At 43.3% G+C, this 22,398-nt stretch overlaps 2 protein-coding genes across 3 annotated transcripts; one reads left to right on the top strand and one right to left on the bottom strand.

Annotated features, from left to right (window-relative positions):
* Nucleotides 1–502: 502 nt before the first annotated feature.
* LOC120668067 lies at nt 503–937 on the top strand. Its single transcript, XM_039948018.1, has one exon. The coding sequence runs from the start codon at nt 503–505 to the stop codon at nt 935–937; it is 435 nt and encodes a 144-aa protein (XP_039803952.1).
* A 12,413-nt stretch (nt 938–13,350) lies between these two features.
* LOC120666994 (protein YABBY 6-like) lies at nt 13,351–19,358 on the bottom strand. Of its 2 annotated transcripts, none has more exons than XM_039947002.1 (6): nt 19,100–19,358; nt 15,712–15,837; nt 14,592–14,742; nt 14,397–14,445; nt 14,152–14,227; nt 13,351–13,751 (listed from the first exon to the last, which is right to left on the bottom strand). In XM_039947002.1, the coding sequence occupies exons 1-6, from the start codon at nt 19,172–19,174 to the stop codon at nt 13,632–13,634; spliced, it is 597 nt and encodes a 198-aa protein (XP_039802936.1). In that variant the 5' UTR covers nt 19,175–19,358; the 3' UTR covers nt 13,351–13,631. The 2 variants fall into 2 exon arrangements, with proteins under 2 accessions (XP_039802936.1, XP_039802937.1); XM_039947003.1 differs by having other exon boundaries at nt 14,592–14,715.
* Nucleotides 19,359–22,398: the final 3,040 nt, after the last annotated feature.

Raw genomic sequence — 22,398 nt, 5'->3', positions numbered from 1 at the left:
TGATAAGCCACCATCCCTAGCCCTTCCCACTTCTGAATTCAAAGTCCAAAAGTAGCTAGGCCATTGTTCAAGTATCTTGGCTTCCACTGTTCCACAGGAATCTCATACTACCTCTGTCCCAAAATATAAGTATTTGTTGACTTCTCCTGATTATATTTGATCATTCGTCTTATTCAAAAAATTTGAGAAAAAATAAAAATAATTAAGATATACTTCAAGTATATACGATGATAAAATATGTCATAACAAAATAAATAATATTTTCATAAATTTTTTGAATAAGATGGAACAGAAGTCAACGAATATTTATATTTTAGAACGGAGGTAGTAGTTCCCAAGCAACCGCCATTGAAGCGCGTACGAGAGAACTAGCACAACGAGCCAGCGAGTCGATGACCACCCAGCCAGGAGCCCGTCTCCTCTCGTCTATAAATAAATCTGCACGTGCCTCTGATCGAGCAGCGGCAGCCCATCGACATCCATCATCTATTCATCTCGATCCATGACGAAGCTGAGCGTCGCCGCCCACTCCGGCGGCGGCCTTCCCGCAAGTGTCCGCCACGCGTTCCATGAGCCCCACAGCATGAAGCTCGTCCCCGGCGACGACGGCGTGCAATTTCGATGCGACGCCTGCAAGCAGCCTGGCTCCGGCGCGAGCGCGAGGTACGAGTGCGGGCGCGGAGGCGGCGTGGCCAGCTGCAACCTGGACCTCCACACCGGCTGCGCGCTGGCCCCTGACGCGCGGGAGATCGGGGGCTTCCGGTTCCTGCTCCGGTGCGAGCCCGAGGTCCCCCGGTCCTGCGACGCGTGCGGCGTCGGCGCGCGCGGGCTCGCCTACCACTGCCCCGAGCTCGACCACGACGTCGGTCCACCCCTGCTGCGCAGGCCTGCCGGAGAGCTTGAAGCTGGCCGGCCTCTCCTTCGAGCTGTGCATTGAGAACCGGAACCCCTGTAACACCCAAGAAAACTCCGGATGGTCCGCTCTGGAGCGACGGACGGTCTGCCCAGGTAACACCTAGATATTTCACCTGCTTATGGGACTCGGCTGTCATCTCCTCTTCTCCTCACATCGACCAATGACGAGCTCCGCTCGTCCGCTCGCTCCACTGTCGCCCCCTTCCTTTGATCTCCCTCCTCTAGCTACCATACCTCGATTCCTTGCGCGAGCATCTTCCCTAGCACCTCCTCCATCTTTCCCAACCCCCAGCCCAGGTTCTCCCCGCCGGAATCGCCCCGCCACCGCCGGTCAGCATTGGAGCCCGCTTGAAGCTTTGCTCCACCGTCGATCCGCTTCTCCGGTCATCCTCCGTCCGAACCGACCGCAAGAATGGATTCATGGTGAGTTATTTGTGCTCCCCGGCCTTTTTTCCCCTTCCGGTGTGCGCCGCCGGCGCCGGTGAACGGCCGCCACCGCCGCCGCCGCGCTTGCTGCCGCCTGTCGTGCGATGTTAAAAAGACGAACCGCGGACGGTCCGCTTAGGGGGCCGGACAGTCCGCAAGTTAAGTTAGAATTTGTCCAGAGGCGTTGGGTTTCTGGTGGTCTCACGTAAATGAACCGCAGACGGTCCGCCAAAAAGGGCCGGACGGTCCGCCGGTAAGATTAGAAGTTTGTCCAGAGACGTCGTTGTCTCTGGTGGGTTGGCAGAGTGAATTGCGGACGGTCCGCTAATGGGGAGCGGACAGTCCACCGTAGAGCTTGAATTTCGTCCAGAGATGTTGTTGGTTCTGGTGAGTTTGCAAGGATGTACTGCCGACAGCCCGCTACCGGATCGCGGACAGTCAGCGGTATAGTTGTAAGTTTATCCAGAGCCGTTGGTAGTTCTGGTAGGTCGGTAAGGTTGAGTTGCGGACAGTCCGCTGCCGCATAGCGTACAGTCCGCCAGCTAGTTCATTTTGAGTATGGTTCTTTTGTAAGTTGGGAATTTTAGCTACACTAGTTTATATCATATGCATGTGCATTAATTGGTATTTCATATATATATATATATATATATATATATATATATATATATATATATATTCATGCATATGCATTATTGCACCTCATTTAGGTACGCTAGATGTATGCGTGTGGACGTGAAGCACGCGGTGTTGGAGTCGACCCACAAGACGGTGTTCGACGGATATCGCCAGAAGATGGAAGTACCCGCTGAAGCAACCAAAGACCCGGCCCAAGGTCGGAAGGGCCCAAGGCCTTAATAGCATTAACACTGACTTAGTGTTACCCCCAGACAAGCCCCGGTGCATAACCTACTATTTTTACATTATGAATTATATATATATATATATATATATATATATATATATATATATATATATATATATATATTACTTGTGCATTACGTTTAAAGGAATTGTCTGGAACCTTAGTTGCATGATCCCTAGGTTCCCTTGGTCTTATACTAGTATGTGTAGGTCGATAGCACTGCTATGCTCAATAGATTGCGGTAGAAGTCGAGTGATTCCTTGTCACTCGCGAGCTATAGGATAGAAGTCGAGTAATCCCCTGTTACTCGTGAGATATAGGATATCTTTATATTTTGGTATATGAGCTATTGGAATAATAATTGAACGATGGAAAATTGAGACCGGATGGGGAGTGATGATGAGATGTAGGTATGGCAACAAGACAGAGTTCCTGGTTGTCCTAGCTCCTGTCTGTGTCGATTGAGGACCGTACCGTTGTTGGCCCTGGTGATCATGTTGAATTGTACTAACCGCATGCCGGGAGTATGAGGTAGTCGAAACCGGTAAGCCTAGTACTGCCTTGATTCGAAAGTACAGAACTTCTACCTACCCCTTAGAGCGAGTCGGGTAGTCGTGGAGAATTGGGATGCATGTATTTACTTTTGGTGTCTCTCGTTGAGCCCGGCTGACTATATGCAGGTGGGGCGGTTCTGTAGTTCGAACCGGGGAGGGGAATGGTTGGCTCGTATAGTCCGACGGGGCAAATGCGTGCCGTGTTGGTTAGGTCCACCTTGCAAGGTTAAATCGGATCGATTCGCCGTCAATCGCTCTCGGATATGAGCACCTTGATCAATTGCGTCACATCGTAGTAATATGATATGGAACATGGATTATATTATATATTTTGATATCTATTTTAAATTGTGATTAATATTCTACCATGTTTGCTTTAGTTGGTTTATGCAAATATTAGATCATGGTTAGTCTATATAGAACTTGGAGCTAAAATATTGAAAATAAAAATTCACTTTTTGACGCTTTTCTGTAAAATAAACCACCAGCCAGAAAGCTTTTCATGTCTAGATATGTGGGCTAAGTATACCCAATAGTCGGGTAAGTCTTGCTGAGTATTAGTATACTCAGGGTTTGTTGTTTACCCTATTTCAGGTATAGGAGCTAACCCGGATTCACATCGGTGGGTTCGATGTGACGTCCTCGCGTCTTCGTAGTTATCATTGTATTTTATTTCATTTCATTTGGTTTCTAATGAAAATTTTCCACAGGATAAACTCTCTTCCGCTGCTATCATTTATTATGTGAACTTTAGTTTGAAAAAGTCATTTTTGTAAATACCTTAATATTATTTACTATTTTTGTAAGATTATATCATGTTGGTACTTTCTGCGCTCGCCTTCGTGCGAGACTTTTGGTGTGTTTCGATTGGCATGTGGGTTGCAAACAGCCTGTCAAATTATATTTAATTAAACTAATGCGTCTGATATGTTCAAATGATGACGGTTATATTTAATTAAGCGTTTTAACCTGGCGGGTCTGTCACACCCCCGCAGCGATGCGTCCTCTGCTGCGCGGAGGAGAAGAAGAGGAAGCAGGGCCTTCCCAAGCTCTGGTCCTACCGCTGCGACGTCGGCGAGGGCGGCGAGGCGGTGTCCCTGCACGTGGCGTGCGCCAGGGGCCTGCTGGCTTCCGAGAGCTTCGTCAACGTAAAGGCCGCCTCAGCCTCCGACGATAGCATCACCGACGACGACTTGAAGCCAACCGCCTTCGTCCGCATCTACGACGGCGAGGAGCTCGAGGTTGTCCCGCTGAGCGCCTCGGCTCTGAGGGCGCTGCTGCTGCAGGGGAGGGGCGGCGCCGCCAGGAGCCGCGGCGGAGCGTTGCAGAGCTCCCTCAGGGTCCTCGGCTAGCTTCGTCGTGCGCGTCGTGATCGGCATCATCTTTGGGAACCCGACAGCCACGATCGTGGATGTCGCCGGGATTTTCTTTCCCCGGTCCAGCGGGTAGCACGTGCCGACCGACCGGGTTCATACAATGTACTTATTGGGAAATTAAGGGGAAAAAACTAGCAGTCCACTGCTGCGTCTTGCGTGGTCATCTCGTCGGTCAGAATGTATAGCATTGGCTTTAGCTTGGCACGATGCATGCCGTGTGTCATAACGGGGACTGCGTTTTTCAAAAAGAAAAGAAAAGAAAAGAAAAGGGAACATGAAGTATGACTCTGCATTAGCAGTTACATTATATTTAGTCGTAGTATGTGATAGAAAGTTCGTTGAGTTGGACCGTACGAAAATTCTAGCTAGGGATAAGACTCTGGATCGTTTCAGAGACATATAACAGTCATCAATTAGCTAATCTTAACAAATCAAAACAATCAGAGGTGTACACCAGTGATCGGAAGAACAAGGATGAGCTTGCATTGCATCGTGCCTAGCAGGCATGCAGTCAGGTGGAGCCAGGAATTTGCAGCTAGGTATGCCAAATTTTAAAAAAAATCGAATCTAATACACAATATAATGGACAATTAAGTTATCACGGCCATAACAAATCCATAATAATAACCAGGGGCGGATCCAAAGGGGGGGCTGGGGGGCTCCAGCCCCCCTACTGCGGATCCAAAGGGGGGGCTGGGGGGCTCCAGCCCCCCTACTGCTGGTGCATCAATGGAAATATGGGGAGGGTGAGGGAGAAGAAGAGGTGGAAGAAAGAAGAAAAAATGGAGAGATGGTGGAAGAAGAAGAGATCAGCCCCCCCTTCGATTCTATTCTGCATCCGCCACTGATAATAACCAATGGCAGCCTCCTTCGTGCTGGTGCTGGTGCTGGGGCGCTGGCACTGGGGCGGCGAGGCGCTTGCAGTCTGCCACTGCCGGAGTTGCTGTTGCTGAGATGGGGAGGTCGGGAGGAGGGAGCCAAACTGTCGAACGCAAGTTTGGGGTACAGGCGGAGGGCCGAGGGCCGGAGGCGCACTGGAGCGGACGCGGAGCCGAGGGATGGGGGCACAGGGCGACCCGCAAGCAAAGAGACGGAGAGAGCAATTCTTTTGCATTTTGGGCTCTCTTGCTGGACTTTGTTGAATTGGGACCATAAGTTGTATATGATACTCTCTCCGTCCCAAAATAAGTGTAGTTTTTGGCTTTCAAATTTTGTCCCACAAAGAGTATAATTTTAGCTGGTTATGAGATCCATCTAATTAAAGCAATACCAAGTACCAAGAAAGCATAGGAAAACATATAGAGCCAATCAAATATTCAGTAGATATTCATTTTCTAGTTCCAATATGTCTGCATTCATTGAGGATCTAGAAAACTAAATAAATAATACGATTTTCAATCACAATTGGTAGAAGTAATTAGGGGTAACAAAGTCATTTATTCGAATGGGTAATGTGTTTGAAATTTTCTAAAACTACACTCTTTGTAGGATGAAAAAAGTAGTAGTATACATCTATGAATATGTATTAGTATTTTTCCTCAAATCTTGGGTATGCCTAGGCATAAGGGGCATACCCCTGGCGCCACCAGTGACAGTCAGTCGAGCAGCAGGTAGATCATCATCAGATGGCTTTGCACCGACTTTCAGGTCAGTGCACGACTGATTGGCGTGCAGCTACGCATGCACTGATCGACGAGAGGACATAAGCATGGCCCGATGGCCGGCCGGCCTTCACGCACGCACGCACGCACGCACGACAGGCACTGGCTGCTGCAGCACGCGTCCAGCACTCCGGCCCGGCAGGCCTCTGTCTACCGGGGACCGGCCGGGGCCAGCTCCGCCCATCAGATCATCGATCGATCGGGGTCTGCTCTCTCTCACCTCGCGGCCGTCGCGTCTCGCATGAAGCGTCGTGTCGCTCATCATTTGCATTGGTTTGACATAAAGTTGTCGAGGGGCCTCCAACACACAACGTATCATCCATAGCAGCAGTGCAGTGCATAGCAGGTGCTAGTGTGCTTTGCTTGGAAGACGAAGCTCGCTGCTGCACATTCTGTGCTGCTACCGCGCGGATCTCCGATCAAAAAGAAAAATCCTACAGCAGTCAGTCCAAAAACACTCGCCGTTCGCCAAAACAGAATCACTCGGAAAATGTTGTAGCGCGTCTAGGTACGGAAGAGATGGAAACCAATCGTATCCCCCCGCTATATATATAAACGAAAAGTTCGAATTACACTCTCGAACTATCGCAGAAGTTCGATTTTCAACCTTCAACTACAAAACCGGATAACATAGGTCATCCAACTATCGAAACCGGACAAATTTGGATGTTGGGGTGGTTTCCAAGGTGGTTTTGTATTTTTTAAAAAAGTTTTAAAAAAAATCTAATTAGATCTAAAAAATAAAATCTAATTCATTTTAAATTAAAAAAATATGAAACTAGTACCAAATTTTTTCTAAAAATGTGACCCATCTATTATTGCTCTATTTGAAGCTTAGTTATTAAAAAATAATAGACATAACTACAAGCAGCTAAATATTATGAAAATAAAAAATTGATCTGAATTACTAAAATGTATCATGCCAATAGATAGGTTACATTTTTAGAAAATCTCTGATACCCCTTTTGTATTTTTTTATCTAAAATGAATTATTTATGAATTTTTTAGTTTAAATTTGAATATTGTTAATTCTCACAAAATACAAAACCACCTTGGAAACCACCCCAAGGTCCAAATTTGCACGGTTTTGACAGTTAGATGGTTTATGTTATCCGATTCTGTAGTTAAAGGTTGAAAATTAATTAGACTTATGCGATAGTTCGAAGGTATAAAGTGAACTTTTCTCTGTCGTCTTCCCTGGCGCCGGTAGCTATATGAATATGAATTGTCGGAGTCTATGGTGGAGCATGGGACAGGCTCCAAGATACATACACTGTAGTCAGTACACCTATAGTAGATTACATGATAGTGAAATCTGAGCAACTACAGTACACACAGAGCCAATGCATGGTGTTGGCGCCAATCTAGGGCCAACACACGAACGCGCTTGATCGCGCAGCAAGCGACGGCACAATTTGCAGCGCCGATGCTAGAACCGGTCAGACCGGTCGGGGTAACCGGTCAGACCGGTTCGCCGGTGCAGAACGGTGAGATCCGACGAACGCTCGCCCGGGAGGGATCCCGTCAGGGCAAGCGCGCGTAGGGTTGTTCTAGGATCGGCATGCTACCTAGAACGCCTTCAGACGTCGCGGAGACGAAGGAAGAACAGCAGAAAAGGGTTGGAAGGAGCTAGGGTTTAGAGACAAAGTAAAGGCAATAAACATAAAGAAAAGTAATGTATTGATGTATTTTGATCGATTGGATGTCTCAATCGGCCGTGGCCCTTTATATTTATAGGGTGGGTGGACTTGTCCCACAAGAAATCCTATTACAAGATCTAAATCTATGAAAATCTCTAGTTGTACTCGGACTCTGCTTGGACCGGTCAGACCGGTCAGACCTACCAGTCAGACCGGTCGGCTCCTGCCGAATCGGCTACATCGTCAAAGACCGGTCAGACCGGTTGGTCTAGTCTGCTGCCAATTTTGATCGTCAACATATGCCCCCCTGTTCTTTGGCAAAGCTTGCGTGCCAAAGAACATTCTTCTGGGCCAAAGAACATTCTTCTGGACCAAAATTATCTAAAGGCGATTATCAATGATACATCGGCCATTTTTTGTACTAAGGGCGATAAAAAATATCGGCCATGTCTTGCTTTCCTTCAAGTTGATGATGAATCAATTTGCTTCGGTCTCCAAACTTTCTTCATGACTATTGGCTTTGTTGGCTTGACCTCCACTTCTTGCCCCATCGTTTCTTGCTTGCGTAAACGTTGCAATCTTCGCTTTTGAGTGTGAGATAAACCAGAGGGACACCACCTCGGCTGTAAGTATTTTGAATCTTTCTTCACATCCTTCTCACGCTCTTTGCTGCAATTAAGCTCCTTTTCGACCAGATTATTGCTAATCGGTCTTTATGGAATACAATTTGGATATATAGAAGGATATTGAATATAATAGGGCTGCATATACATCCTACTATAATCCAAAGGTGTATAATAACAAGGATACGACCAGAACCATGGAGCGATCGGCTCAAAATTTGGCATAACAACACAATTACCTTGATGTATGCGAGAATCCGATTGCTCACTGGATGTTGACGTTAACTTGGTAACCTTGGCTTCATCTGGCCGTTTCTTGTGTCTCTGAACAATTCCATCCTTCTCATACTTGGCCAGGAGCTTTTTGAAGCTCGACCTTGTTCTAAATGTGGTCGAGGAGGAATTTCCAGAATCATTGGGAGTACCGGTCAGACCGGTCTGGGGACCGGTCAGACCGCCCTGTGGACCGGTCAGACCGTTCGACGCACCGGTCTGACCGGTTAGATTGCTGCCGGTCTTATTTTCTTTGCGTTGCCCCCCGAGTGTTGATGTCCTTGTTGAAGCTCGAGGAGTCTTGCTCTGCAGCACCCTTTTCTCATGCCTTTCCTCACCAACCACCACATTTTTCCCTTTAGTCGATTCGGCTTGATGCGGCCGAATCAATACTTTTGGATTTGACAACTCAAGTGTATGAACGGGAAAAGGATTTTGATCAATTTGCATCGCATAAATAACCAATTGTCCTTCATTTATAGCCGATTGTATTTGTCTACGAAGAACATTGCAATCATTAGTGGCATGAGAAAAAGTATTGTGTAACTTACAATATGCACGCCGCTTCAATTCCTCCGCTGATGGAATAGTGTGAGAGAACTTAATCTTCCCAAGCTTTGTCAATTCATCAAAAATTCTATCACACTTTGTCACATCAAAGGTGAATTTAATCTCATCTTGCCGATTTTTAGAAATCGGCTTTAAAGAAGTACAAGTGCTGGGCTTATCACTAGATGACCATACAAATTCAGCAGCATATACTTCATTACCCTCATCGTCTGAAGATTCTCCTTGTAGCATATGCATACTAAGACGATCGGGTTTAAACTTAGACTCTTTGCTTCGGCTTTCTTGAGCCAAAGCCCTCTGCAACACTTGATTAACAGTTAGAAACTCATATCCTTCTAATTTTTCTTTAATATGAGACCTCAAACCATTAAGAGCTAATTCGGCAAGATCCTTTTCAGAAATAACCAAACTATAACATCGGTTTTTTGTATCTCTAAATCTTCTAATAAATTCAGCAACAGACTCATCATGCTTTTGCTTAACCGATGTTAAATGACATAGCCTCAACTCATTTTCACCATTATAAAAATGATCATGAAATTTACGCTCTAATTGAGACCATGTTTGCACAGAATTAGGAGCTAATGCCGAAAACCATGAAAAAGCAGTGCCAGATAAAGACAAAGGGAACATTCTAATTTTCAAATGATCAAGACTCCCATAAATTCCCATTTGTGCATTAAACTGACTAACATGCTCCCATGTAGTTCTACTATCCTCCCCAGTAAATTTAATAAATTCTGGTACTCTAAAATTCTGAGGATAAGGAATAGAATCAAAACTCTCAGGATACGGCTTTTGACAGACTAGAGTTTTGTCCTTCAATTCTACGCCAAAAGTTTCTTTGAACATAACAGCCAAATCTTTCTTATGTTTCTCAAGTATTTGATTAAAATAAGAATTATTTGGCCTCTGAACATTGGCGCTAGAACTATTCGGCATTTGTGGTGCATGATTCGGCTGTGTATATGGTGTTTGCTGCGAATAACCATGGTTTGGCATTGCACCATATGAATAGCCCGAACTTTGGGGAGGCATAGTATACGGATTATAAGTCATAGTGGCGTATGGAGGAACACCATAACTAATATACCCATTTGTTCGGCTAAAATCAGCCTGAACATGAGGCATACTAGTAATAGGTTCAGGAGACGACTGATACGCCACCAGAGCACCAGGACCGGTCTGACCGGTCGGGAAACCGGTCTGACCGGTTGGGACCGGCCCACCGAGACCGGTCTGACCAGTTTGTGCAACCGGTCTGACCGTTCCATTCGCATTGCACTGCTCTGGAGGTTTCTGACCATCATAAAAATTCATCGGCATGCCGTACTGTGGTGCAGGTATTGCCGATGATTCAGGATGCATAATATTATGATAAAAAGTGCCATCCATATTAGGTCTAGGAGTACCACTATCATCAATCAAAGGTTGCTTGCCTAATGATTTATCAATCATATTTTGAACAGTAGCAAGAATCTTTTCTTGACCATTAATCACCAATTGAGTAATTTGCTCTAAAGTAGGTGGTGTTGTAGCACTTACAGTAGCACTTGATTTGGCTTGCTCATCTTCATCCGAAAGAACGACCACCTCCTTGTCCTTAGAGATATCACCCTTCCGATTCTTGGAGAAGTGAGACAAGAACCACCGACGCTTTTCTTCAAGTTCTTTTTCCTTGCGCCGCTTGTTCTCCTCTTCACACTCCTTTATGAATGCTTCATAAGCTTGACGATCCTCAGGCGGCAATTCATCAACAGACGGTCTGCTGATGTTATCGGGATCGATCTCACCAGGATTCGACAGCTTCACCATGGTAGTAGATGGAGTAGATTAGATCGGTTTTACAACCAAGATCTTTCTTCCCCAGCGGAGTCGCCAAAATATGTTGGCGCCAATCTAGGGCCAACACACGAACGCGCTTGATCGCGCAGCAAGCGACGGCACAATTTGCAGCGCCGATGCTCAGACCGGTCAGACCGGTCGGGGTAACCGGTCAGACCGGTTCGCCGGTGCAGAACGGTGAGATCCGACGAACGCTCGCCCGGGAGGGACCCCGTCAGGGCAAGCGCGCGTAGGGTTGTTCTAGGATCGGCAGGCCACCTAGAATGCCTTCAGACGTCGCGGAGACGAAGGAAGAATAGCAGAAAAGGGTTGGAAGGAGCTAGGGTTTAGAGACAAAAGTAAAGGCAATAAACATAAAGAAAAGTAATGTATTGATGTATGATCGATTGGATGTCTCAATCGGCCGTGGCCCTTTATATTTATAGGGTGGGTGGACTTGTCCCGCAAGAAATCATATTACAAGATCTAAATCTATGAAAATCTCTAGTTGTACTCGGACTCTGCTTGGACCGGTCAGACCTACCGGTCAGACCGGTCGGCTCCTGCCGAATCGGCTACATCGTCAAAGACCGGTCAGACCGCCTGGAGCGACCGGTCAGACCGGTTGGTCTAGTCTGCTGCCAATTTTGGTCGTCAACACATTGGCAACGTTCTTGAATGCACGCACGTGATACCGGTAGTACTACTACCGGCGAGAGGACCCTGCTCCGGAATTCGACAAATATACCGACGCAAATTCACGGCATGCGCTGCTGCTGCAACCCTGCAAGTCTGCAACGTCTGATACGGCATCTTCTTCAGAATTCAGAATTCAGAATTCAGAATTCAGGAGGTCGGCCAGCATTTGTCGTCGATCGTCGCCCGGGGGCCGCGCGCGGAAGCCGCCGTCGTTTTCCCGCAGGGGCCTCTGGCCGGTCGCCGGCCGGCCGAAGACGCCCCGGCGTTAATGCCATGTCGTCGGCTCGTCGCTCACCATGTGCTGTGCCGGGCCCTGGCCGGAATAATTAACCTCATCAGTGAGAGTTGGCCTGCCCATAATTTGTTTGTTGGTACAGTACTTCTGACAGAGTTGGGTTTTTATTTGCATGCATGCATGCCAATGGCGTCCGTCAGTGACTACTGGGCTAGCTAAAGTTACTGAATACTATTTGATCGCTAGCGGCTGCACCACTACTGCTTGCTCGATCGCACACTTAATTACCACTACTGGTATCACCTCCTCTTTCTATTTATGAATGAGCCAGCTAGCTAGGGATGCTTTACACTCATCGATGCTTTCTTGTTCATCATAATCCACCTGCTGGCTGCTGCATTGGCATGGGGGGTGGTGAATCTCTTATCTCCCCTAGCCGCTGATCGATCTTTACTTACTCTCCGGGAATTCTGAGAGCTGGCTTTTCAGTGATACATGCAGCAAATGCTACTGCACTGTACATCTGGGACCAACTGCAGCTTGTCATTCTGCTTGAAGTGATGAAATGGCATGGGAAACATGATGCACTGCTCATTCATATACAGGTTTGGTATATATAGTATAGCTTCTTTCATTCTTTCTGAAAAAATAATGTTTTGCTTCAAAACTATTAATTTCCATGATGAACAAACACAATTTTTTTCAATCAGTATTCGCTAACACAATATTGATTTTGATCAGTATTCGTTCGCAAATACAAGCTAGCTAGCTGACGGACGTGATGTTGACAGCCAATTCTGGCAGTTCAAAGGCCGACCGGTCAGACCGGTCGGGCCGACCGGTCTGACCAGTTGTAATCCGAGTAGGCTTCGTTTTATTTTGGAAATTCTTGTATAAACTGACTTGGAGAGGGGTACGACTTCCCCGGCCTATAAATATAAAGGCTAAGGCCGATTGAGGTATTCCCAATCGAATCAAATCAAAATATCGCATTACTTTTTGTCTCTCAAACCCTAGATTGCTTTCTTCTTTCATCTCGACGCCGTTTGAAGATGTTCTGAGTGGTCTGCCGACCTCAGAGCAACCCTAGCCGCGCAAGCTCCGACGGGGTCCCTCCAGAGCTCGCGTTTCTAGGTCTTCGCGGTTCTCTGCTCCACACCGGTCAGACCGGTCTGTGGAACCGGTTAGACCGGTCCGCCAGGGCATCGCTAGTTCAGATCGTTTTGACGATCTCCTGCGCATTCTAGCGCATTCGAGTGTGTTGGCGCGATTCTGTGTCAACACGTGAGAACAGCATTCCTTCCATGTTTGTTAACCATCAGGTTGCAGAAGCTCATCAATAGCTAGTAATCGTTGTTCATCGATCTGATGATGCAGTTCGATAAGTAAATATTACTGGACTTGAAGAAATGAAACGATAGATGTGGCTAGATGTGCGATAATTTGCTAATGCATGTGTGTCTGGTTTTTCTAATCAACCACCTACAAATTGGTGTGTATTATGTAAAATCTTTTTTTTTATCAAGAATCATGTAAATCTTTTCCATATATACATCTTTGATTTTCTTCTATAATAAATGACACGGCACTTGTGGGTTTGAAAAATTAAACAAGGCAACACAAAAAGGACTAAATTTTTAGTACGTAGTTATGCATATAGAACTAAAACCTAAAATATATAGGGCTACATTGAACAATTCGGTTCCTTTATTATGAGAATCTCAGAGATAGAGAGAGAGAGAGTTTCACACAATAATAATGCGGTCAAATGATTTATTAAGTCGTCTCAGTTCAACCAAGTGCCTAATAGCAATCCATGTGATTGTATGTTTCACCTCCCATCACTTATCACTCGTTAATAAGTAGTAGTAACTTATTTTCCCCTCTTCCTCTTAATTTTTTACTAACAGTATATTTTAATTTGTGGTTTTGATTCTTGCATCCAGATGATGAATAGACACACATATATATCAGTAGAGACTTTGGATCTTCTTAGGCGGCGGAGAGGCTGAGACATCCTCATCGACGAGCTTCTTGCCACCCTCCCGTCCGGGGCTTAGCCCGAAATGGATATTTGGATAATGTGCCCACTGCAACAATAATATGTAAAAGAATTTATGTTAATTATTATACTGTCCCACTTTTATTGAATTTTCTCAAGTGATACCAACAAATTAAGTAATTTACCGATGGTACACATGTAACTTTGCATGCTTGTAAAAGAATGGATGAAAATGAGGTGCTCAACTAAAAATAGATGAGGGTATGGATCGAGCATATAAGTTGGGATAAATAATTTTTTTCTCAACTAAAGACAGCACGTTCTAAACCTGCAGAGCAAGCCTAGATCCCATTAAATTACTCAACATATCACAGGTTCTTCAGTGACTACTAGAGGTAGTGAGATATGCTTAGAAAAAGAATATTCCGGAGCTATAGAATGACATGAGGAGTATTTAGGAACAGATAGATTACACAAATTATGCTTACGTTCTTGGCTGCTGTGCTAAAGGCTTCCCTGTGGCTAATGTCAGGGTTGTTTGCTTTTATCCTGCGGATCTCTTCCCTGCGAGATTATATAATTGTATATATTGAAAGTTTAATAAAATCAAACTTAAAGCTGTTATTGTGGTTTCTCTATAATTAAACAGATTTTAAAAAAATATACAATGCAATTTTCTTATATTTAACTTTTGCAAGATTGATGAATTGAAAGAAACTAAAGCTAAACTCACTTGATGAATCTGTTGTACGCCGATGGAATCCGTTGCCTCTTCTCTGGAGCTGTAGTTTCAAGCAATGATTTAAATAAGAAAAAGTCAAAATTGGTTGATCCATGATTGCATGCAACTCTAACTAAAATGGTCCGTAGAATTATAAACCTTGCCATTGTTTTACATACTCAGTCAAAATAAAGAAATGCAACTTACGATGAGCATTTAGCGTCTGTTCCTGCAGCAGGTGGTGTTGGTTTTGTGGCAAGTACATCATAGGCAGTCGGAACTTCGAGGACGAAGAACCAAACTCCAAATGACTGCCATTGATGCCATGGGCCTTGATGTTCTCATGGGAATCGAACAACTGAATTTAACACATGTTAACCGCAAAACAAAACAAAAAATACTTGGGGACAAAGTTTAAGAAATTCTATCTAATTAGGTTTTTATGGTGCCACGACAGTGAGGCCAACTTACATTAACTAGCTTAAGAAGTACGGTGCAGTTGTAACAGCATCTCATCAATTGGTGCTATGGCCATTGTGTTTTTTATCCAAGCATATGAATAGCGGTGTAAGCTACGGATTGATAGTCACTCGAGTATGCTTTATCTTCCCATGAATAAGGCTGTGTGTGTTTTGGAGAGGCTGGGAATTTTTCAAGTATGGTTGTATCATCTTAATGTAACATTACTCGAAATTAATAAAATTTCTCTTTTCCATAAAATTTCTCTTTTCCATAAAAAAAAACAAGTACGTTGTATCTAGCAAAACAGTACGTATAAAATTGGCAGACCCTGTTGCTGTAAACTTCTCTTCTCTAGACAAAATGTACCAAACGTAGCAGTGATCGTACGTGTAGCACTGTCCGAAATAGACATCGAAGTGACTTGTGCATGCGTGGCGTTTCTGCTAGCAGCCAGCAGCTATTGCAGGCCCGCCAATTAGAGAGTTTGTTTGGCCAGTATTGCCACGCTGTACGTACACCACAAGTGCAGACGGCATGCAACATGGATTAATGCAGGGCTAATCACTGTTTCTCTCAATTGCTAGTGTACGGCAGTCCACACTCGCATAGGATCCCACTGTATCAAGCCTGATCTTTCAGACACTGTCTGCTCATAAACATTGCAACTGTTCCTGTACTTCATTCATCACAACATGAGTTTATATATGTACTTATTCATGGATGATTTTGATTTTCAGTACGCATCTATATATGCTACTTAGTAAAAGGTCCATGAAACGAAATAGATTTGTGCAATGATGTTTTCACTACTATGTGTGTGGTTGTCCAACAGTTGTCCTAATAAAATGTGTGCATATATATTTACCTGTAGCTGATCCTGTTGCTCTGGGAGTGAGTGCATCAGTGCTCTCAGGTTCACTGACAATAGATTTGTGCAGTGTCCACACCGGACTGTCACGACGTTGAGCATGCTATTCCCAGGGACACTCACCTGCAGTCACGGCACATAAATATACCAGCATGAGAGAGAGAGAGAGAGAGAGAGAGAGAGAGAGAGAGAGAGAGAGAGAGAGAGAGAGAGAGAGAGAGAGAGAGAGAGAGCAGTAACAAGTTCCAGCATCCAGAGAAAGAGCATGTCCAAAGGAAAACAAACGAGCTAAGAAAAATCAAATATCAAGGTAGATCGAAAAGGACTGAAGTGAGATTCACACCAGGTAGCTTTTCTAGCCCTACTTTTGTTGTTGTCACTTTAACTAGCTGCATCATCATCAAGTTGCTGCTGGTCCAACACATGACTTTTATCAGAGCTTGTTGCTATTGCTCTGCCTGCTGATGGGTTCTCACTTTTATAACACCTGCATGCTGATCACTTTTGTTCTCTTGTTTCACATGCTTTTCTCTCTTGGGAGTGTCTCAAACACAATCTATCAGTCTAGGTTAAAATCATGGTGCAGTTTGATATTATCTATTCACCGTCTTTCCGGCACTCACTCCCAGAAGAATGAATAAACAAAGTCCATGGATGGCACCTACCAATGATTGTGCATGTAGGTGTGTTAGCCCATGCACATGTACACACACAAAAGGCCAAGATGGATAGATTATTGCTGCCATGCTGCTGTGTGTGCCTGATCTCAGAAACACAAGCTAGAGAGTGAGAGGGTGTGTGTATGTGTGATATGATGTAGTACTAGATAGCACTGAATAATGCAAGGATAGACATTTGAGTGTGCTCATTGGCCACAGAAAGTTAAAATAGCGAAGGCAATAGAGGAAAGAAGCAAAGATAGCGACGCTTCATGCAAAACCACTTCGCAAACTCACATGCAGATGCTCCTTGGATCAGTTGCACAGTACAAGGGTGCTGCTTGATCTAGTATTTAGAGTTTTATTACTTTTATTCTTGTTACAAAAGAACTTTAATAAGCTTGTAACTTGTATATATTTTCCGAGGAATAGCTAGCTTATTAGCTAGGTAGCTCATTAGGAAATCTTTGCAGAATTTCTGTTTGATAAATCTGTCCTCAAGCAAGCCGCACCCTAGTCCCTAGCACACTTAGCATTGGTTAAATTCTCAATCTAATACAGGCTAGCTGTTAGCTTTAGTTGCATCCAATTCACCTTAGCTACAAGATGTTAAGTCCAATTCAAACCCAACCTAGACACATTAAGGCATCAATAGACAGCGACCATCGCGCATATCTCTCAATGCTCCGAAAAGATATTGCCAATCTCTGTGTATTTATTTTGTGAAAATAAACCTTGGAATAATTATTGCATGCACTTTGTAAAGCTAACTGAAGCATGCAAAGGTGTATATATGTCTAGTAGTGGCACCTCATGTAGAAACTACTGATCATCATCTCGCATGATCATTTAGCTTACCAGTCGTCTGATTGTTCAGGGAACCACTACCCATAACCAGTACCACTGTAAGTGTCACAATATATATTGCTTTGCTCATATGGCAATAATTGAGCTTGATTACTCAATATAATGAAATGAAGAAATCAAAACATGTGCTATTTATGGTACATGCTTCTCTATACACTTACGTTGATGCATGCGAATTGAGCACAAAAAGGTTACTAGCAAGCTAGAAGCTATAAATTAAATGATGATTTGATCACATTATGAGCCTATCAAGAACTAATGCAAGGTACCATTGATCCAGATATATGACTATATATGAACACATCTCAAGATATATGTACATACATGGAAGTGAAACAGCAGCATCGATCTAAAGAAACATTTTTTTTCTCTCTATGTGGTACTCAATTTAGTTCCTCTTCGTTCTTTGTAGACGACTGAGGTACTACTATATATGCGCAATTCTTCATCTACGCTCTTAATAATGAACTCTGAGGTCATATTGCTTATTTCACTTAAATATCATGTATATAAAGCAGTGTAATCTTGCTTTGGTATATAAATCGAACGAAAATCTGCTTACAACAAATCCTAACTGAATATTTCAAGCATATCAAAAAAAATGAACTCGACCCCTTTTCTCCCTGAACTTCTGATCGATGGGTGAAAAAAAGTGAAGATAATAAGAAGAAATTAAAGCAAACAAAAGAAGAGATATATATTAGTTCAGGGAGAGAGAGAGAGAGAGAGGAAATAGAGGGATGACATATGGTGTATAAATTATATAGTTCTTGAAAATTGGGCCTATTGCTTCCCCCCATTTGTGCAATAGGAAGTATATAGACCAAAAGCAGCAGGGATATATATATAATTAACTTCAGAAGTAGCTTCATAACACTAAGATGATTGTTATCATTCCATGTCGCTAATTAAAGGGAAATCAAATTGTATACGTGTTCAATTAGACATAGGGATCATATACGGAAAAAATGGATATCAGCATAAATTTGAAGACTTCTTAGTAAAATTCAAGAACTTGAAAAAAGAAAGGAACGAAATAAATAACCAAACAAGAAACTAAACAATTTTTTTCTGAAACCTCTTTCTGGTAGCTACATATGGGTGCAAATATGAAATTATGCACAGGTTGCAGTGCATATACAATTCCTTCTGGAAAATTTTGCATATATGTATATGTATTTGTATGCAAGAAAATTCAACCTTGCACTGCCGTATGTTTATACAGTACTACAGTTTGCCTTTGTTCTGTATAGTGGAACACTGTTCACCACCAGTTTCAGGTTATTAAAATCAACGGATTCAAGAGGGCACAAGTACAACACAAGGAAAATGCAGAAAATTTGCTGTATCCCAGAAATATCCACCCCAAAGTAAATCTAGAAAACTTTTGGGAGTATTTGAATTAATTGAATGATTTCCAGCAAATTGATCACTGCGTTTAGGTGCGAGCCTGGCTTCAAACAAAGATACCACAAAAGAAGGAATTTCAAAGAGCCAGGAACGAAATTTGAAGGAATTGAAGAAGCAGACATAAGGCAGTAGGAGATCGAGCTATCTGAGATTCTGAGCGAGGTATGATTCTCTCTCCTTTATTTGTTCTTGTGGAGTCTCTTCTCCAACGAATGAATTAAACAAAAGAGTCACGGAAAATCCATCAACAAGTGAAGCAAATCAAGAAGAACCAGTCAATAATTGTGTGGCTGAGGCTTACTCTATCCGTGCAGTCACTTCATCAATTAGTTAATCTCTCTCTTGAAAGAAGATTTACATAGACAGAGAAGGGGAAAGAGAGAGCTAGAGCGAGAAAGAGTTAGATAGAGAGATCATGTGCAAGCAACATATAGACAGATAGATCTTACCGCGAGAACTGTGTTGCAGAAGTTGCAGTGAACGTAGCACACATGATCCACCGCTGCCGCGATCTGGGACGACATTCCTTCGATTCTGATCGGCTGTCACCGCCGCCGCCTCGCTTCGCCTTGTGAAGAACAGTATACTCTCCCAGCAAGCAGCAACGAGGAGGAAGAAGAGGATCGGAGGAAGACGAACGGGTAAAGTTTTCAGCTAGAAAGGCAGCAGACTAGGTTTGCACATCCTACTGATATATATATATATATATATATATATATATATATATGTGCAGAAAGGAGAGATTGAGCTATCCCGACCCGCTGCTTTCCTCTTTTCTTTTTGCGTAGAGAGAGAGAGAGAGAGAGAGAGAGAGAGAGAGAGAGAGAGAGAGAGGGCGCGTGTGGGGGCAAGCAAAGCAAAGCAATAGAGTTAGCAGAAGTGGTTTTTATTTGTTGTGGTGGCTCATGTGTGTGGAAGCAGCAATATGCAGCAGGGAGTGAGAGGGGATGAGCTGAGCTGAGAAATGCCATGATTGCAACAATTAGTGGGTGGGAGATACCCTCCTATCATGCCTATCTTACAAACATGTATACATATCATCTGTATCCCTGCACGCCCCCATAAATTGTCCACCTGCAAAAAATCTGCACGCATGCAGCAGCTACTAAATTGTTCTTGTATTCAGTCACTAAATTTTCACTGCTTCGCCCCAGTCTGCAGCACCGGTTTCTTGCAGGCTGCATTAACAAAGATTATATTGATAGAGAAAAAAAAAGATCTCCTAGCAGTTTCACAATGAAATGAAACTGTTCTATTTTTTTGATAGATACTTCATGCATATATGTATTGACAAATAAAGAGAACGGTGGCACTGGGTGACTGTAGTAGTGTTGGACACAGATGTAAATGTAAGGACAGATAAGACAGTTTGGGGGTAAAAGGGAAGGGCAAGTAGGTGACCTATCTAATGCAATGTGACTTGAGCTTGTTTGGCTATATAACAAACTGCTGCTGGTCTTACAATAATTGTGGCGGCAAGCAACATTTTTGTTTTATAGGACTTGGAACTACAGGAAAGGATTAATTATTTTTATTATGTTTAGTTGCTTGTCTAATTGTGATGTGTTCAGAAAGGTGGATCCACGCACACTGTAGGTACATATTGCACTACACTTCCCTTTTAATTCATGGATTCCACAAACGTGGCAAACATTTCTGATTGCTAGCTACATTATCTTTTGTGCTCCTCTTTTCTTGGCCTCTCTAGCTACATGGCTTTTTCTGTAGTGTATGTGCCCAACTGATGGTTGATCAGCTAGTAGGCTAAGATATGCACATGATCCGTATCCATTCATTGGATCACTGCCCATGCCGGTGGTACGTTGACGACTGCAGCACCACCACATGGTGTAGATTGAAGTCCCTTTCTGCCTCTCGCCCCCAGGTGGGCCCTCTCGCTCCCTTGCTGCACTTGGTCGATGCCATAACTTCATGGATCTGGTACTGCAAGTTGATAAATATTTTGCACAGCAGAAATTCAATTTTATTGAATTATTATATATCTAAGTTATAAACAAGTTAAGCACGTTGAAGTACTACAATATTTATTTCAAATATTTCCTTTCGTCGGATATTTACTTTCATATACCGGCAACGGTACGGTTGTAAGTACACTCTCCTAGTTGTTTTTTCATGTTGCGTCATCATCTTACCGGTACGATAACCCCCCAATTTATTGGCATTATTTTTCTTGATGATTTATTCTGACAATCTTGTGTGGTTGCGGTGTAAACGCGATATTGTGTGGATGGCAATCTTGATCAAGAATCTCTGAGAGCTACACAGATGCAATGTAACACAGTCATAATTAATCTCTTGTCCTTTTGGAGCTGGAACTGGAAAGTTTGTTGGCAGGAAGGAACACTCATGGAAGACTTTGATGACTCCCTCTCCCAAATATGGCAAGTGATCTTCACAAGACGTTCATGCAACCCTATCGAACCTCTTGTCATGTGTAAGACCTTTGGACCACGGCTCTTGTCCAATCCACCTCTTGAATTTGACAATTCAGAAGCAACAATCTGCTATATTGCTACCTAGCATATCCTACAGTACAACTGCCACGCCATTTTCTTGACAATTTTTCTACAACTATATGATAGTATATTCCTTCGATGTTTGAAGTTATTGTGCACTTTTGATGTGGGTGGTGCACTTCTTGTTTATGTATGTTCTTCTCCAAGACGGCATCTGTATTCACGGCAAACTAGTTTGCGTCGGTAACTTTGAAACATATTTCTCATATGCATTTTCACCACTTATAGAGATGCAAACGCACACACGCAGGCAGTTGTTAGTTGGATAAAAGTTAAAGTTGTAAATAAAGTCCACAACCCTAAATTACTTTTACATGAGTTGTCCCTCTAAATTTAATCGTGCAAGCTAGCCAACATTGCTCTCATCGTACAAAAAGATAGAAGTGGTTAATTTCACACTGCTGGGACTTCCTTGTCTGAATGCTCACTAACAAGGTGTTGTCTATTCACAATGCAGTTAAGTGATCTTGACGCCACGAGAGGTTACAAGATAACTCAATTTGAGGCATCTATTACATGTAATCAGCTGATTATATCTTGATTGCTTATGAATGGACTTGATCTCTTTCAGGCTTTCTGTCAATGCGAAACAAAATATATGATCCCTACTTACATTAAATATATTAACCGGGACAAGGACAAAGTTATATAATCTTTGTGCCTATGTCACACGTGAAAAATCCACATTTCTATATAATATAATAGCATATTATATTATAATATAATAAGTTGTTAAACAAAGAGACTAAAATATGGATATATTAAAAAATAGAACACTGATTTTTATAAAAAAATGGCCTACTAGCTGGAAAAAGAAAATCTTTTATTTGCTTATTATTGGCAACCAAAAAGAATGGTAAATGACTAAAAGTGATTAGTGACGTGTATAAGCTTAACTAACATCAAGGTGCACTTTCAGTCTATAGTATAGTATATGTGTGCTTAAACATTTGAGAGAAAGAAAAGAGAATAAGGGGGGACAAAAAGTGTGTTGGCTCGATTTGCTTTTCCGATCCTAATCCTACAGTAGCACGCACTATAGCAGCAGCAAGCTCCTTGCTGGGCAGGCTACACCCAGTACACACTAGCCGGGGATTCCTTTGGTGACGATGCACATGGAGCAGAGAGCGACACGACGGCCGGCCGGTCACAGGATACGATGAAATCGAATCTGAATATCACCTTTTACCACATTTTAATCTAAAATACGA

This window comes from Panicum virgatum, chromosome 3N, assembly GCF_016808335.1.
Source record: "Panicum virgatum strain AP13 chromosome 3N, P.virgatum_v5, whole genome shotgun sequence".
Lineage (NCBI taxonomy): Eukaryota > Viridiplantae > Streptophyta > Magnoliopsida > Poales > Poaceae > Panicum > Panicum virgatum.
Note: the sequence above shows the minus strand (reverse complement) of the source record. Positions and strands in the feature narration are given on the sequence as shown.

Excerpts from the sequence above, each read along its gene's own strand:
- LOC120668067 (XM_039948018.1), top strand. The coding sequence starts at position 503 with ATGACGAAGCTGAGCGTCGCCGCCCACTCCGGCGGCGGCCTTCCCGCA.
- LOC120666994 (XM_039947002.1), bottom strand. The coding sequence starts at position 19,174 with ATGTCGTCCCAGATCGCGGCAGCGGTGGATCATGTGTGCTACGTTCAC. Across the intron at positions 15,838-19,099 it reads TCTGCAACACAGTTCTCGCG|GTGAGTGTCCCTGGGAATAG; the intron begins GTAAGATCTATC and ends CCGTGACTGCAG. Across the intron at positions 13,752-14,151 it reads TTAGCACAGCAGCCAAGAAC|TGGGCACATTATCCAAATAT; the intron begins GTAAGCATAATT and ends TTATTGTTGCAG.